Source organism: Lampris incognitus, chromosome 3 (genome assembly GCF_029633865.1).
Source record: "Lampris incognitus isolate fLamInc1 chromosome 3, fLamInc1.hap2, whole genome shotgun sequence".
Taxonomy (NCBI): Eukaryota; Metazoa; Chordata; class Actinopteri; order Lampriformes; family Lampridae; genus Lampris; species Lampris incognitus.
Window position 1 is genome coordinate 64,649,451 of NC_079213.1, and position 18,912 is coordinate 64,668,362.

Sequence of the window (18,912 nt, forward strand, 5' to 3'; positions counted from 1 at the left end):
AAAACGAATCAAAAACTGAAAACTGAAACCAAGGATTCGCTACCTGCTGTAATGAATCTGCACAGGTCAAAACATGCACATGTCAAGCGAAATGTTTTGATAAAATCCTAGTTTGTAATAAGCCCAGTGAACAAAAAAGAGATTCTTATTTCCTGGGGATTTTGAAACCATCCCCTTTTAAAAATGCTTGTCCCTTGTATCTGCATGTCATAAATCAAGTACTTGTGAAAGCCACTGACAGTCATCTGGGAGGGTAACGCAAAGCAATCATCTAAGTGCCCCGAGGGAGAACTTAACCCCACAGTCTTTCTGCACAGGGCCCTTGTTTGCCACCACTAGCTCCTGACACGGGCGTCCCGGTGTAGACATTTGTTGATTTTGTTACCCTCTTTCTCTGATTAGGTGACCAAGACGGGCATACCGGTGGAGAACGAGAATAATATATGTGTTCAGATTGTCACCTGCGCACTTGACTGGTAGGACTTGTGAAAAAATACACTGAACTAACGAGTCACTGTCAGCTCACAGCTAGTATGACCGAGTGATGTATGGTATATGTGATTTATTAAGTGCAAGAATTTCTGTTTGTTTTTTTAAACCTGCTCTTCCATCAGAGGAGCAGCTCCATAAACGTCTAGGAGCAGACTACCTGGTCTGCCACTGGCTGTCTGTCTGTCTCTCTGTCTGCATTTCTCTGTGTCCATTCGGCGCCATCTTTCTGAATCTTCCTTCTCTTCTGTTTGTTCATATATATATATATATATTACTTCTTTGTTTTGCTGCTACCTTTCTCTCATTGTTTTCATTCCTCCATCCAAAGCTGTCTAATGATCTGGGACATCCGGGCTCCGAGGATGGTGACCCAGTTGCTGATGGACAGCATGCAGAGGATGAGAGAGGAACCCCTGGAGAAGCCCCATACTGTCCCCAGCACTTTCAGACACCTTAACCTGACGTGGAAACCACTGGTCAGGGTAAGGCTACCATGTCAAAGGGATGGGGGGGAAATCATATATGAACCCACTACACATTATTTTTTTAAAAGTACTTTAAACATTCCAACTGTTGGATGATTTAACTTTGCTGAGGAAATTGTCAATTTGGATTCTTTTTCATGGTACCTGGAACAACTTCCTTCCCCACTTCTGAGCAGGATTTTTCATTTCATCCTTGTTCATAGTAACATACCCGAGTGTCTAATGTTTTATATCAGTATCTATCATTCTGAATTGTTTGAAAGTAATTCAGTAGCTGTTTTTGCATCGATCTGACAGCGGAGAAGACCAGCAATAATTTGTTGATTCTGTCTTGGAGTAATGAAACCTTTTGCTTGGCATACTTTTTACACTCCCTTCCTTTTCCCTCATAAGTCCCTGAAGTGATTGAGAGGAGACAGTGGCTTTTGCGTAATGATGTTGTGTATCTGTCAGTTCTCCAGAGGTTAAAAGTGCTCCCCTTTCCCGCCATGTGCCAGGTTTCCCTGCCAAAAATGGATACTCGCGGCGAATACAGCGCTACAAAATTCAGCCTCGAAGCCAACACCTGTGACAGCCATACAGATAGCGATGCAGGTGAGGGAGTCCACCTTTTTCTGTCTATCTTTGTGTTTCTCTTTCAGCTCACCCAATTCCTTCAGGCAGTCAGACAAGTTAACTCTCTGTTATCCGTTTATTTGTCTGTCACATTTTATTTTACTGTCTTCTCAGCAGCATTCCTGGAGGACTGGCAACTACATCAAGAAAAAAATAATCATTCAACATTATGCTTTTTATGTTTTATTTTCTTGAAAGAAGTATATTTTGCCCTAACATATTGGTCTGACACTTCTCACTGCACGTTTCACTGTTTTCTATTAAAAAAGAAAAAAAGATTTGTAGCAAGTTTTAAAAGATGAATAAACTCACTCATGAATAAGCTAGTGTGTGAATTGTGTTTAGGTGGATTTCTACTATATCCCTCCCTGCTTTTTCCTTGTCATCCACAAAGCAAAACAGGTTAGTTGGATGCTGAACAGTTATAAAAGTGGGCTTGAAATGAACTCATATGTGCCTTTGTAGGCCGTTTTTTCCAAAATCTGCAGGCACTTTTACTGTTTAGATGGAGTAAAGTCTGAAGACCAGAAAGTCTTCATAACTGACATTTTAGCATCTCAGTGGACACAGCTATCTAATCTCTTAAATATGTGTAGCTCTGTACGTTGTTGTTTTTTTCCCCGTGTGTTGGTGTATGTGGGTACTTATGGCTGAGTTGTGTGTTCCCTGTCCCACATGTGCACGTTAACAATCAACTGCACTGGAATGCAGTGATCAGCCGGGCATGGTCCACACGTTCCCTAACTCCCTTCTCACTCTCGTTTTCCCTTCATCATCCCCTTCTCTTCTCTCCTCCGATTTCATAGCCCAGACAAGGCTCTCATAGTGGCGGCGCATTAGCCTCATTGACTGTCAGCTCTTTGCAATATGCTCCTCAGGCTTTTGGCCCTTTAAGCCAAAAGATGTTCCTGTGTGTTTCGGCTGGTGGAGAAGAGACCTGTCTTTGTCTAGCTGAAGGTCCGCCTTATAAACAAAGCTTTGACGGCTCACGGTTACTGAATTAATGTGCTGCTTTACTCAGGTAATAAATTCACCACATTTTTCAGTGACCCTAAGGCAGTCTGTTTTTATGTTTAAATGAATCCCTTTATGACTAATACCTTGATGCTGCTTAATATCTCCAGCTCATAATGCTGTGTACTAACCCCCCCCCCCTCTGTGTCACTGAATACTTGATTTCTTTCTTTTGTTCTTTACTTTGCACCAACTCTGACAGACAGGGCCACATTCTTTCAACTGCTTCTACCTATTATGATGATGGCCAGTGTAGAAGTAAAAGGTCCACCGACGGTTTTCCCAAACAATTCCTTTTGAGACTTCAGTAACAATTTAGAAGCAGTGCAGGATGTACGTATGTACAACAAGACTAGGTCAGAACCTAGTGTATGGCTGGACCGTGTATGTTCGAAATTATGGCCAATTTGTTACAGGGATAGTCAGTGGTAGTGTCTATAATGTGAATTCCTGGATATTAAATGCTTATCTGTAAGTTTTTGTAGTGGTCCCAGTAATATTTGTTGTTAAAGTGTACTGAAGTAGCATATCACATGACATGGTTAAGCTACATTGGAGTAAAAAAAAAAAAGAAAAAGAAAAGGTTATAAATGCAGTTGCGAGGACAATACTTTCCACTCATAATTTGGGGATGTTTGATTTGAAAGAGAACTCAATTTAATTTCAATTATAACTCTTCTAATTATCTGTTAACTCTCCCACCTCTTTTATTCGTTTCTATCTGCGGATGTCTTTTGTCTTTGTAAGACTCACTCTGTATCGACTGGTGAATTCACAAAGAACGGATTGTGGCCACTGATAGCACCATGAATTGTGCATCACTTGCAACCTCTATCCACCCCGTCTTAAGGTCCGAGTCACAAAAGATACTGCACGAATGGTATTACAGCGCAAACTCGTCCACAAAGCTTTGCAGCCGAGTGCAGTCTGCCCTTGTTTTGTGTCTGATTGCAATTATCCGTGTGGAAAAGTATAAATGGTGTCTTTGCACCAAGAACATAGTAGGCAGGTCCTTGATGTCATCAAGTATAGCAAGAATTGTTAGACCTGGCAACTTGTATCTGCGAATGGTTTCGGTCTCAGTTAAATCAAAAAGTGATATTCTTTGAAACAGCCGCACATGAGCACGCCTGACATGATGATGCCTTCGCCTGGCTACAACCACTGATGCAATGATCCCTAGAAAGTCTGGGTGCCAGTTCCCACCAACTCTCTGAAGGTGCTAATTATTTTCACAGTAGTGCTGGTGTTTTGTGAATTGGATTTTTTTTTTTTTGGAATGAAGCTCATATTCATAGAAAGGGGCCCATTTTGCACCAAATGTGTATGCATATTACCTAATTTATATACGTGCAAATAGCACCGAGATGCTATTTGCTTGGCAGCACAGTAAGGGGTGCATTTCATCCTTTGTGGGTGCTTTGAGAATCACAAGGTTTCTCTTATTTGTGCAGGTTTAGTGGCTGCCAAAGCCACGCAATCCTTTTATGAATTCACCAGTGAGTGTTTCGTTGGAGTGATTATTTGTGATGCTTTAACTGTGTGCTCTCCCTCATGCCTCTCGGTGCTCGGCCGACCAATTGTGTAACTTTAGTGACGTTGTTGGTCACCTGATCCAGTGGCCCAATTGTGTCAAACATGATCACTCAGTCAGTTAGTCAGTCAGCAACATTGGTGTTTGTGGGGTTGGCCTGCTGGTCCGGTCCAGCCAAAAATGAGGCTGAGGATCCATAAGGTCTACATCTAAAGGTGTGTTATATCATCTTCCTTTTCCCTTATTGAGTGCCAGATATCTTTAAACACATCTCAACCGCTGGAAAATGGCTCTAGAAGGTGTGTGGTGGGGTAATCTGATGTGAACTGTGATAGCTATATCTAAAGGCGTCCCAGATGGGACATGGTTAGAAACTGCTTGCTGATAATGGGGTGTGAATGGATCGCCCTGTACTGTCCCTGAAAGACAGTGAGGCTTTTGTAATGGAAAAAACCACTCTTCTCACCACTGACTTACACCCCTCCCTTTCTACCCATTCACCCTTATTTTCCCACCTATTCTCCACAGCACCCCCCCTCCTTCCCTCTCTTCCCTCTTTCTCTCCCCTCCTTCCCCTCATGCTCCATCTTGCCAACCCCCAGTTCCCAACTCTCCATTCACCTCTCCCCCACCACTCTCCTCCTCTCGTTCCTTCTCTGCTCTCTGCCTGTCATGCTCCTGATGGTCAGAAAACAGGCGCAAGAGGTCATCATACAACATTGCACTCTATCTCTTGCATGCTCGCTCTATTTTTATCATGTCTGATCTTTTGGGAATTCTGTTCCTCTTCATTTCTGAACTGTCACAACAAAAATAAAACATTCTGCCGCAGCTTCAAGGAAAATGTTGCATGGCACCTGTTAGTGTGGCTCTGAAATGCCTTTCAGTCGACTTTAAAATGCAAGCACGCGCACAGGATCTAGTTCATCCACATCCATTTTTTTTCGATTTTCCAACTCTCATGTTTGAAAAAACATGTTTTACTGCCCTCCCATAGCTGACAAAAAAGCCCAACTACCACAGCCTTATAAGCCATGCAACATTTACCATATGCCATTCCTTTTCTGTCTCCCTGTGTCCCTGACAGACAGAGCCCACCAGTATGTCAATAGTTCAGAGGTCAACCCAGAATATGACCTTCTCCGGGTACCCTCAGCAAAGACTCTCAAACCTCTGGAGGAAATCAACACCAAGCTCTATGTTGGAACTGAGGTAAACATCTCCCCAGTTAGAACACATTTGTAAAGGTTTTCTCAAATCAACATTTTGTTTCGAAATATTTTCATTTTTCTTTGTGCTCTGTTTGACGTGTTGAATGTCTGCTTCAGACGTTTCCTGCCTCCTAGAGAATGTTTTCATTACCGGCCTTCAGACTCTTAATAGTGTGTTTATGAATAAATCATTTATGAATAAAGAAATAATTTATCCTCAAAAAAAAGTTCTCCAACAATCCACAGGCAACCATTTTTACCTGTGTCAAACTTCTTGAGTTTAATACACTGTTTGTCATAAGCCTGGCCTTAAAACAAAGAGATAGAAAAGCATAGTTAGCTAGTGGCTTTTTAGTTGAACAACAGATTTGTTTGTATTTTTGTAAATATTATTCTATGAGAATGTGTCTAGCAGCACCTGTTTGCAACTGCATTCAGTAATAACAACCTCATAACAGCTTCTTTTTTTCTATAATATTATACTCTTTCCTCTGTCTCTGACTTTGTACTTTGTCTACATACTCTATGTAGATACAGACAGGTGACAAATTAAAAGAAACACCTGAATGCTACAGTGAGGGGGTCCGGGGGCTCTGTAATGCTGTGGGGGGCATTTTCCTGGCATGGTTTGGGTCCACTTGTCCCCTTAGAGGGAAAGGTCACAGCAAATCAATACAAAGTTATTCTGAGTGATCACCTTTATCCTGTGATGAAACCTTTCTATCTTGATGGGAGTGGTCTCTTCCAGGATGACAATGCCCCGATCCACGGGGCACGAGGGGCCACTGAATGCTTTGATGATGAAGAAAATGATGTAAATCATCTGCTATGGCCTTCACGGTCACCAGATCTCAACCCAGTTGAACACCTATGGGAGATTTTGAACCGAGGTGTTAGACAGCGCTCTCCACCACCATCATCAAAACATCAAATCAGAGAATAACTTTTGGAAGAATGGTGTCCATCCCTCCAGTAGAGTTCAGAGACTTGTAAATCCTATGACAAGGAGCATTGACACTGTTCTGGTGGCTCGTGGTGGCCCAACACCTTACCAAGACACTTTATGTTGTGTTGTTTTTTTTGCTGTGTTTAGCTTATAGCCTATTTCTTTTGAAGCATCTTTGTAATTGTGTAACATTTTTACATTCAAAGGATGGAGATCTTGTTTACACTGACTGGAGGCTGGAGAAAGACAGTGACTCTGGGAGGCTTTACAGTAAGTACTGGGCAATACTATTATCATTGTTGCCTTGGGAGAGAGATCCCTGCTCTGTTGCTCTCCATGAGGTTTCTTCCTATTTTTTCTCCCTGTTAAAGGGTTTTTTTAGGGAGTTGTTCCTTATCCGATGAGAGGGTCTAAGGACAGGATGTTGTGTTGCTGTTAAGCCCACTGAGGCAAATTTGTAATTTGTGATATTGGGCTATACAAATAAAATTGATTTGATTTGATTTGCCTCAAAGCTTGACAAATAAGCTGCAATTAGGATCAGTGTGGAATGGCAATATTATCAGGACACATCACTAAGAGCATACCTTGTGTCCCTTACAGACCAATATGTTTTGCACATTGATTTTGGTAATGTATTTGGTTGACATTTGCCAATCCCAAACTAACTATTTAAATACACAGAATTTTTCAATCCATACTAAAATTACTTGGCACTTTATACAAGGTCAGTTTGAATTGAAAGTGAAGGTTTTTCATTCAACAAAGTAGGGGATCATCAAATGTGACCTGCATGGAACCATCTATGTATTTTAGCATGTAATTTCAGCTAAAATACTTGTAGCGGGCATCCGGGTAGCATAGCAGTCTATTCTGTTGCCTATCAACACAGGGATCACCAGCTGAATCCCCGTGTTACCTCCGGCTTGGTCGAGCGCCCCTACAGACACAATTGGCCGTGTCTGCGAGTGGGAAACCGGATGTGGGTATGTGTCTTGGTCACTTCACTAGTGCCTCCTCTGGTCGGTTGGGGCACCTCCTGGGGGGGGGGGGGGACTGATTGGGGGAAATAGTGTGATCCTCCAACGCACTACGTCCCCCTGGTGAAACTCCTCACTGTCAGGTGAAAAGAAGCAGCGTGTGACTAAACATGTATTGGCGGAGGCATGTGGTAGTCTGCAGCCCTCCCTGGATCGGCAGAGGGGGTGGGACAGCGACCGGGACAGCTCGGAAGAGTGGGGTAATTGGCTGGATATAATTGGGGACAAAAAAAGGGGGGGGGATAACAAATAAATAAATACATAGATAAATAAATAAACTACCTGTAGCGTTGCATCATCCACTCAGCCATGATTTATTTAAGCAGCGGGTGATTTGAGGTTACCCATAAAAGTGCTACAGTCTAGAGACAATACAAGCCTTTGATAATGGATGGTTTTAATTACAATAACAGTCTTCTAAATATTGAATTGTGCTTTGTTTCAGTTTTATAACCATCATTATACAACAGTTAGTTCCAGCCAAGTCATTTGATTAGACAAGAGGCATTCCATGAGTGCTGATATTCAGTATAACAGCACTGGGACTTTTAACTATATGTATTACTCCGCCGCACAGGTCTTCTATTAATAACCGTTAATTAGGCTACATTAACGGTCGTTATCAATATCAGGTTGTAACAAACTTGCATGGCAAAGATGGATATGTTTCCACAAATAACATTTGAGTTAAATTACGAATGGAAACGTCCAATTATGTACATGATACAAAGTAGCTAGCCAGCGGTAACGTGTGTAGACCTGTACAAAGGAGCAAGCTGTGCAGGAAAATGTTGTGTTCAGGTTGCCTGGCAACGGTCCCAGTTCAAGAGCGCAGTTGTGGAACTGTTTGTTAGCGGAGCTAAATAAATGATTAAATAAACAAACAAATCATAAACTGTTGTTGCTTATTACTGTTAACTAATAAACGGTGATTGTAGAACTGTTGTATGAAAGCAATATCACACTCAATGTCGTGCTGTTATACTGAATATCAGCATGACTGTGATTATCTTCATATTCGGCCTGCGGCCTCGTACCTATGACCGAATCGCAGCCGTGCTGATATTCAATAGAACAGCACTCCCTCTTGTGTGATATTGCTTAATTAAATCCAATCCATCATCCCAGTGTGGCAGGCTGGCTAAATGCTATTACGCTTATGAACTGCTTTTCTTGTCATGGCACAGTCTGGATAGGGGATTTGTAGGAAAATAGTGGGTAAACGGCTCCTTGTAATGTGTTGCTGTGCTCCGTATGTTTCGTGTTCAGTTAGTGAATAACTAAAGGGAAAGTTTCCCATTAGATTTTTGTACAGAACATGCTCAGGGTGAACTGACTATTTGACTATTGACTGACTATTGATTTGGTTAGCTTGGCTAAATGTTAATACAAGAGGGAGACTGGCACACAGAAATGGAGAAAACATTGGTTAAGCACTAAACTCTTTCCCTCACCTTCTCTCTCTCTCTCTCTCTCTCTCTCTCTCTCTCTCTCTCTCTCTCTCTCTCTGTCTGTCTGGTTGTCTCTCTTTGTCTTTTATTTGCCTCAAACTTACTCTATTCCTTGCCCATGAGTATTTCAATTTACACGTGGAGGAGTCATCTTCTAGACTGCGCCAATGGGCAAATTTCTGTCTTAAAACAACCATTCTTTTCTTCCTTTACTTCTTTTTCTCTCTCAGGTGCCAAGCCTTCCCATTGTTTCAGCATTCACAGTGGGGTGGTTACAACAGTACAACGGTCACCCTTCTTTAAAGACATTATTCTGACGGTGGGGGGCTGGACCTTTGCCATCTGGAGGGAAGGAGTCATGGTAGCAACATTCATCACTACCACAGTAGTAGATCTCAACAACATGTTTATTTGGAGTGATTCAAAATCAATTTCAAATGTTAAGGGATTTGATTTTATAAATACATACAAGCTAATCCAAGTCTCTTAATGTAATTTGATTCAGTCATGATAATACAAAATCAAATCCATCAAAACAACAAACTGGTAATGATTCAATGTGTAATCTTTTGCACACTTTGCACAATCTGTTGCTGTAAAGCCCCTTGAGGCAAATTTGTAATATTGGGCTATACAGTTAAAAATTACTTGACTTGACTTTCACCCTTGGTAACTCTAAAACATCCAGGCTGGCCCCATTATGCAGTCAGCAAACTCTGAGAAGATGTGCACCGTGGGATATTGGTCCCAGTCCCGGCCAGCGGTGTTTTTCATTGGGAAGGCAGATGGCAACATTGAAATTTGGAATCTGCTGGAAAAAACCTATGAACCTTCACAGGTCCAGAACATCACTACCAACAAGATCACGCACATCAAGCCCTGTGTTGTCTCACGTGAGTTGTTCTCATCCGTGGCATATTAGACACAGATACCTTAAGTCATATCATGGCAAAGTCCTTATTTGAACTCATTGTAGAGGTCGTTTTGGTCCTCAATTCCAACTGCTGTTCAAGACCATCACACTCTTGTTACCACTACAATTTTATAGTCGTTTTGAAAAAGGTGAGAACTAATGTTTGGCACAGTGCAAAGGGAGATTCTTGAGTTTCACTCCTACTTAAACATGGTACTATGTGTCATGTGTGTGCGGTGTTATCAATTTTTATTTTTGGCTGGACCGCAACAGCGGGGCCAGCCCTACATATGAGGTTGTCCGTGAGTGAGGGGCTGTGTGAGTGCCTGAGTGAGTGATGGAGTTTCAGCATTGGTCGGACGGCCGACTTGGGCTTTCCCATTGGGGAATCGATGTCAGAACAGCTGCTTTTTAAATGTAGTCGTGCAAAAACAGCCGTTCAATAAATGTAGTCGCGGTCCATTCACATGCTACTAGGTTTTAACCTAGTCTTGTTTCATGGGAAGCTGCAGTCATTACACATTTTAGTATTTCAGTGCTTATTAAGGTTGATAAAGGCGGGTTAAAAAAACAAAAAACCTCTGACCCCATGTATACCTGAGGTTTCCAAAAATGATGGACTTAATCTCCCAACCATTTAAGTGCATGTTGGATGTTAACATAATTTCAGGTGGATAGCTCTGTTAAATCAGCTGCCCTACTCCCCCCTCATCATCAAGCTTATGTTCCCATGGAAATTCTCCTCCATGCCTCCTACTTGTTTGAGATTCTTAACCTGAAAGCATTTTCAAGGGCCAATTGCATTCCCTCTATTGAGCTGCTGCTTAACTCTTATTTTATGCGCTCATTTTTACATATCCCACATCTTTCATCTCTCCTTATATCTTTGTTCAAAAAATCTATTCAGTAAATGTCCTTTAGTTTTGTTCAGTATTGCAGCGATATGTGATTTGGGCTTTTTATATTGCATATGGATTAAAGTTGCAATCCTGAAGATTTACATGCAAACAAATGTTCTTTTTGACACTTTACATTGCCGTCGTGTTTAATGCTATAACTAATCCGTGAATATCCAGATCATGAACACTTTCAAAACTGCTAATTTTAATGATTACTGTCAGGCTGGACTTTCCCAGGAAAACTAGTACAGTGCATAACATTTTACATCTTCAACATAGCAACCAAATGTGCAAGAGGGTAGGTACTAGTGGAGATTTTGAAAAAGAACTAAACATGTTGTGGCATGTAAACAGATATGGCAGGATAAGCTCTGAGGAATCTTTTACCAACCGCTGCCACATAATCAATTGCTAAAATGCAGGTTCAACTGGGTTTCTTTTGTTTGACGTTGATGAAGGTGCTGATGCAACAGCGCTAGTAAATCTGTTTCTTTTTGAGTCGATCACTGGAATCTTTGAGTGCTATAACACTACTGTAACGACAAAGTATTACCGGGTTGCAGTTTAAGTGATACCAACTCTTTTCTCTATCAAAACCAGTTATTCACATTTCCATTCATTGATTGTTTTTAATTCTTGCCTTTCAAGGAGTACAAACTCGTAGTCATGCATCATACTTGCTCTACCAGTGTAGATGCTCGACTGAAAAATCAATATCAATCCACTTTGCCTGTAGCCAAGCAGCATTTCCTGGCAGTGTCTGATGAACATGGAAGGACTCACATCCTCCGGGTCCCGTGGATACTCCACAGTCCCTCTGGTAATGAGGTACAGCATTCAAACCCCACCTTCAATTATCACTGAAAAAAAGGTGATCGTGTTTTTTCTATGCTCTTTAAAAAGAAAAGAAAAAGAGTCACACACTATCAGAGATTTACTGTTGGCTTTTTATTGCAATGCTGCTGTCAGTCAAAACAGTGATCCTACTCTGAGAAAAAGTTGTAATTAAAGCACCATGGATCCCACAAATATACACAGTTTTGTTGCAGAAACGTAATTATTTTGTAAGACTTGACCATATTAAATCATGTAAGAACTTTGCCTTTGGCACCTGAAACCAATACCTTCCACCTCTGGTTGCATGCAGAAGCTGAAAATGAGGGAGTACTTTGACAGAGGAGTGGAAAGGCTGGTGTATTTTGAGAAGAGGAGGGAGAAGAGGATGGAGGAGAAGAAAAATGCTGAGGCAGAAGAACTCAGGAAGAAAATGGTGAGACTTGGATTTTGACTCTATAGTTTGCAAAGAAGGGCATGGTTCATGCTTCATAGTAGTCCCAAGCAGGTTGATAGTTACAACTTAAACATATTGCGTATCCTCTAGTGTTGGGAAAATCAAAGCGGGGTAAGCAATTGTTTGTCTCACACTGTCATTACCTACTGCCACAGTGCCCTTGAGCAAGGTAATTCATCCCTATTTTGAGAATTACCTGTAAAGGCGGGTACTTTTCTGCCAAGAAGAGTGAGACTGGAAAATGGCTTTTATTGACTCAGACATCGAACTGCTTGAGCCAGTTCTGCTAACTTGAGACTAAAAGCAGGAAAATGCAATTATTTCTTCTTCTTCTTTTCCTCTTCTTCTTCGCCTTCTTCTTCTTCGTCTTGTTCGCTCGCTCCCTCTCGCTCTCTCTCGCGGAGCGGAAGTGCGAGTGAGCACGGAGTGGCAGCGTGTTGCTTCAGTGTGAACGGGTTTCTAAAACGTTAGTTTTTTTCTATCCGCCTTGTCCTTTTGGGATTTTTTTGTTTGTGTTTTTTTCCCGTTTAGTTAATTTCCGGCGACAGTTCTAAGCGGAGTTGTTTTATTTGCGGTAGCGGTGCTAAAGTGGCGAGCGACTAAAGTGGCTCCGGGTGGAGGAGTGCTGCCTCGCGGTAGGGCAACATGTGGGATATGGGAGCATAACACCAGCATCCAGGATGAACAGTGCTGCGGTCATGTTTATCGATAGTGTCGATAAAGCCAACCAGGTGGTGGACAGCGGCGTGGTGATTAAGGACACGTTGACTCCCGATCTGCCGCTGGTTTATCTTGCCACGAGAAGCACCGTTTCTAATGCACCCCCGCTCATGAGAAATGCAGCTTTGGCGAAGGAGCTTGCCAGATACGGACAGCTAGTGTCCCCGATAAAAATGGTCTCTTCCGGGGCCGCTCTGATGGCCGAGCGGAATAACCCGCCGCGAAATGATAGTGCTGGATGCCAGCTACCCGTATGTCGTTTTATTGCATCCTCGTCGTGTTGGTTAATAAACCAGGTTATGAGTACTAACCCTGCGTCATTCATGAGAACACGAAACATGGTGTCAGAAGTGGGATGGTTAACTACCTTGGAAAGTTCATTCCCAACTTTAGTGAGCTTACGGCTCCACTACGACAACTAACACACAAGGACACAACATGGTTTTGTTATGGTATGAGCATGAGCTAAGAAAGGGGGATGTAGATCAGTGACTGTGTTATTGCTGATGTTTATTGAGCCACTGCAGACACCGTACTGAGGAACACTCAGTTATACGGGTTACCGGGTGAGGGCCCGCGAAGCGATAGTGCTGGATGCCAGCTACCCGTATATGTAGTCTTATTGCATCCTCGTGTTGGTTAATAAACCAGGTTATGAATACTAACCCTGCGTCATTCACGAGAACACGAAACACAACCGAAAGCATTCTTCTACGCCTCCTTCGCGGCCTGAAGGTGACTTAGCCACGCCCCCTTCTTACTCAATCGGAAATCAATGCAGCCGGGGCAGAGACCGAAGAGGACTGTGCAGACACAGGCCATGATGAGAGGAATTGAGTTGGAGCCCGCTGCAGCTATACAGTATCAGGAAGTAACTGGACACTCGGTCTCCACTCGCCATCAACCCCAACGCCCCACATTTGGGTGCCTCCCCTGACCGAAAAGTGGTGGATGACTCCGGTCATCTTCAGGGACTGCTGGAAATCAAGTGTCCTGATGTGGACAGCTTTGTGGAGTGCAAGCACCTTTCTCTAAGACCAGATGGATCTTTTGCTCTCAAACACAGCCAAGGCTACTACAATCACATGATGGGACAAATGGGAATCACAGGGATGATGTGGTGGGACTTTTTTGTGAAGTGCCGAGATGACTACCACCTGGAGCGAATCTACTTTGATGCGGAGGAATGGGGGAATATGAAAACTAAAACTAAGTACTTTCTGCCTCTCCTGTGCCGGTGAGGAGAGACACTCACACAGGGCTGTATTCAAAGAAGCTGTTTAATCACAATAAAATAATAAAATAAAAAGATACATTTCATTTTTATACTGTACATTCAATATTCATACATTAGATTGTCCCAGCTACAATATTTTCATTCTTTGTCCTTTAACTTTAACAAAACTGTTGGTTCATTTTAAACTAAAATATGTTCGGTCAACTGTCATTCTGTTGTAGCAATAAACTGGAACTCGCTACCAACTCAAATCATCAATTGTTTACTAAACTAAGATAGTGATTGGGAGGGTCCCTAACATAAAGAGCAAATAGTTGGCCCACGTCGTACAGTTCCTGCTGACTGTGGCCGGCGACACGTTGAATCGTACAGATACATCCAGAGCAAAAAAGCCCTGCCTCACACGGCACAAGAACAGGAAAAACTGATCAATCAGCGATAAATGCTCTGCATGGAAGCCAGACACAGAAATGTGTTCTAGGTTATGGCTGTTCCTTTGCATTTGAGTCCATCGCACCATGGACTCTGCAGTAGGCTGTACAGCTAGGAAGAGTGCCTTGAGGGTGTGGTAATGCTTAAAACCAGTGTAAAACCTGATCAGATTGGGTGCACACTGGAAGTGTTCTAGACTAAAACGCTCACTTTTTAGCTTTTTATTTTCATCCTCCAGGAAAGCGATGCGTTTCTTTACTGCGTCAAGCTGGTCTTCCACAGAAAGGGGTTTCACGTCGTAGACATGATCGGGTAGAGTCGCCCAAACCTCACTGGACACATGAGGATATGTCATACATATGGGAAGCAATATAAATCCACACATTTTCCTGTTATCAAGATGATGTGTCAGAACAGAGCTATCCACTATTGAAAGATTAGTGAATATATATATATATATACTATATATAGTTGTAGTTAGAACAGAAAGCTAGCTAACAACGTTGCTAGGGAACTAGCTAGCTAGCTATCCAGCCAGCTAGCTAGGTAAAGATGAAGGTATTGATAGTTACCTGAAAATGTGGCCCTGTATCCCTCTTAATTTTCACCACCCATGCCTTACGGGTGCGCAGGCGTTTGGGGAAGCGGTGAAACGTCAAGGATTTATCTCTTTCCCTTCTTTGATAGGAGTTGCAGGATGGTACACAGCAGTACATGTTGCTTCCAGCAGTGTTTTCAATGAAGAAGGGGGCGTGGCTAAGTTCCCACCGCTTGGTTTTTTTTAATCCAAGATGGCCGCGGCGTGAAATGGGCGTATTTTCCTGATTCGAGTAAACGCTGTTACTGAGAGGGCGTTACCCAGTCACTCCCGAGTATTTCTCCCCGTTTGTAGGCATGTTGTCGGTGTTTTCCAGCGTTAACGTAGCCGTAGTAACTTTCTAATATGAGCTCGAGTTTCAGGTGGAAGTGTTTGTAACTTTTTGAGTAAGTAAGAGTTAAGTTTTGTCGAGTATGGTAACGTGTGAGTGAGCGAAGCCCTCGCGTGCTGAGACGCATCTGGCTGCAGACAAGATGGCGGACCACCGCAAGAGGCACCTCCGCAGTTGACAGGACCATCACGTGACCTCCGCGGTCGACAGAAAACCGGACGTTGGTTTTCTTCGTGTTGTTTTAACGTAACGCAATAGTTAGCTTCGTTGTGCCTCTTGCGCATGCTCCTGTCAACTGCGGAGGTCATGTGATGGTCCTGTCAACTGCGGAGGTCCGCCATTTTGTCTGCAGCCAGCTACTCTTGTGCGCGTGCCAGCAAGAGTTCAACCCTCCGGTCTGTCGATGGGCCTTCCGCCATTTTTCTTCCTTCCGCAACATTTCGCCATTTCTGCTTAAACGTGTTAAGCGTATATTAATTAGGTTAAGGCGAAGTAATTATGAAATAGAAATAGTGTACAACAATGCGCCTGGTAGTCTTCCAGGGCCTGTCAGCATTCACTTTGTTTGATTACATTTAGTTTGATTACAAAACTACACCACTCCCAGCGAAGGAGAGCAAGCGTTCTCTCACAGCTTTTCTTCTGAGAGATGTGCGCTGTGTATATTGCAGTAAATCCTCCCAGTCAAAACACGTGCCTCGCAATGAGGCAGCCAAGTTACAGTTTTAGAGTCTGGAGTCAAATATTTCACAACAAGCTATCACTACCAACATCTTGTCTGCAGGCTACGTCCATATGACACCTAAAACTGACCACCGTGGTCTAGGTGGGGGCTGGAACCATTTTTTTAATCCCTGATCTCATGCACTAAATGCAACTTTATCTCTAAATATTTGGTATTCCATCACTGATCAGGGTGGGGCCACAAGTCCAGCAGATGAACCTTCAAATCTTGGATCAAATGATGGAAGGGCTGGGGAAGGGCTGCATGATGTTGCCACAAAAATATTAGTTATATCTCTGACTGATTTTTTTTTACCATGCACAGTATTATATATATATATATATAATTTTATTTATTTATTTTTTTAATTTGGAATCACATATTAACAGCCTTTTTACATAATCGTCTTCAGTTAGGTACTTTTATGAAGTGATCAATCTTTTCTGCATTTTACAGAGTAATTATAGAACACAAAAATAGAACATGGGGTGTTTTTCCATTTGAGATTTTTTAAAAAAGAAAAGAAAAAGTACAAAAACCATACTTACATAAACAAATTTAAACAAAAGAAGGACGTTTTGGGGAAATATACAATTTGCACTGATCCCAAATTTTCTCAAATTTAGTTCCCTCAAGCCTCATAAAAAAAAGTTTTAAGTCAGAAAAAAAGTATTTGGGCCAAAAATTAGTTTGATTTACATAGAGAAGATTTATTCCTTATTAAATATGACCTAAAGATAACTGTAAACCGCTCATTCCATTCATGCCATTTCACGTTTTTGCCTCAACATCCTTGCCCTAATCAGTATAGAAACCTTGAAACCAGAGGCTAGTCAAGAGAAGTGCACACAGACATGTTTTTTTTATTTTCTATTTTTTCCCTGTGGTAATCCTGCCATTGTTTTGTCATATTTTTGGGGTTGTTTTTCCTATCGCACTCCCAAATAGATTAAATGAATGAATTGTCTCATATACATCCTCTGACGTCGAGATGATCAGAAACCAGAAATTATGTGTATTTTCACATAACATACCAGACATATATTCTTGGTACATCGTGTTCCCACGGATTGCTTGGCGTTGTCAGCAAGAGGTGCAAACAGCCCAGTTAGCTTCAAGGTCAAAGGCTTTGCAAGGACAGAACACCTCGAGAATTCAAAACAAACACACCACCATAAGATTACACTTGAAACACACATTTATGTGGAAATTGTTCTCTTGTGAATGTTGTGAATGATGTGTTAGATGAAAAGGATTACCTTAAAAAGTTTGCTAAATTGCTCTCACTGAAGCAAATAAGGGGCCTGTGAATTCAGACTATCATGCAGAATCATTTTTTCTCTTTTGTGTAAATGCTGTCTAAAAATAAGCAGGTACTTGTGTTATTCTATGGTCTATTCTATAGTTTTATATAGTTCTCAGAAAATAAAGAACTGCACTTTTGTACCGAGGCAGAACTTAGAACTTTTTCAGTGTAGACAAATCTTCATTCTAAAAAGCCAGGTTGTCAATATCATCTGGCTCTTGTGCAAAGTTCATGGAGAAATATCTATATTTGGTTTTGTTAAAACCCATCACCCTAGATTTATTAAACTATATATGGTCCCCATAATGTTAAGGCACATGCCATCTGCCTTTCACATGCTCTGCTGAGCCATGAAGTTTACTTGAAATACGTTCCAGTGTCGCTACACACACTAGTGGTTGGCTAATGAATTCTCAGGGTTTTGAAATTTTGGTGGGGGCAGTTTTGGCTGGCTAAAATTCACACTCATTTCTGAGTTTCAGATCTGACTCATGTAAGGTTAGAAGGTCTGTTCTGTGGCCCTACTTGACTCCAGTTTGAGTCTGGGTTTTATTTCCAGGAACCCATCAAGACAGTGAAATCCATGGCCGAGACTGAGGAGGAGGATGCGAAGGAATACGAAGACTACTTATCACTTACTGAGGTCATCCTCAAGGGCGTAGGTCTGCTGCTAGATCCTGAGGACAACACCCTGAAAAACTGACATTTCTCTCTTTCAAACACACACACACACACACACACACACACACACACACACACATACTCACTCATACATAGAAGCTTTCATCATACGTAATACCAAGGTTTGTATTTTTTATTATTCTAATGTATTTTTATATATTTATTACATTTAGATTAAAATATTTCACAAACTATTCACAAATTCTCAAAACCCGTCCAATTTATATTGTGAAAACATTTTTAGGGGATTTGAGGGATGAGGGGTCACCAAGGGACTTTTCACATCTGAACATCAGATATTTGGTTACTTGGTAATGCTAACCATTTACACCCCACCCCCCACCCCCGTTCACCACCACTCCCCTAGAGCCTGTGTAATGAAATACAATACATTTTGGAGTACCTCAAGAGTCTAAAGCTGGCAGGAAATCATTTCATGGTTCTTCAGTTTCATGGCTGGGCTATCATATGAAATATTAATTGGCCCATGCCCGCCTACTATTGATTGGCGCTATTGATCTGAACTGCAGCAGCACTCGCTCAGCACAACTACAACACTACACCGGTCAGCTAAAACATTAAAATCACATGCCTAATATTGTGTAGGTCCCCCTCGTGCTGCCAAAACAGCTCTGACCCGTCGAGGCATGGACTCGACAAAGCCTCTGAAGGTGTCCTCGTATCTGGCACCAAGACGTTTGCAGCAGATCCTTTAAGTCCTGTAAGTTGCAAGGTGGGGCCTCCATCGATCAGACTTTGTTTTTGTTTTTTGGGGGGGATTCCCCCCCCCTTTTCATCTCAGTTGTATCCAGCCAATTACCCCACTCCTCCGAGCCATCCTGGTCACTGCTCCACCCCCTCTGCTGATCCAGGGAGGGCTGCAAACTACCACATGCCTCCTCTGATACATGTGGAGTCGCCAGCCACTTCTTTTCACCTGACAGTGAGGAGTTTCGCCAGGAGGACATAGCGCGTGGGAGGATCACGCTATT

General features: G+C 42.2%; 1 protein-coding gene across 1 annotated transcript in view; it reads left to right on the plus strand.

Annotated features, from left to right (window-relative positions):
- The window catches only part of dnai3 (dynein axonemal intermediate chain 3), a 38,036-nt gene extending 20,094 nt beyond the window's left edge, over window positions 1–17,942 (plus strand). Inside the window, exons 13-22 of the mRNA XM_056276766.1 lie at window positions 403–476; window positions 821–974; window positions 1,475–1,571; window positions 5,228–5,352; window positions 6,504–6,567; window positions 9,019–9,149; window positions 9,477–9,681; window positions 11,337–11,428; window positions 11,748–11,870; window positions 17,799–17,942. Of these exons, the coding sequence (XP_056132741.1) occupies window positions 403–476; window positions 821–974; window positions 1,475–1,571; window positions 5,228–5,352; window positions 6,504–6,567; window positions 9,019–9,149; window positions 9,477–9,681; window positions 11,337–11,428; window positions 11,748–11,870; window positions 17,799–17,942 (1,209 nt within the window). The remainder of the gene's footprint in view (window positions 1–402; window positions 477–820; window positions 975–1,474; window positions 1,572–5,227; window positions 5,353–6,503; window positions 6,568–9,018; window positions 9,150–9,476; window positions 9,682–11,336; window positions 11,429–11,747; window positions 11,871–17,798) is intronic.
- The last annotated feature ends 970 nt before the right edge of the window (window positions 17,943–18,912 follow it).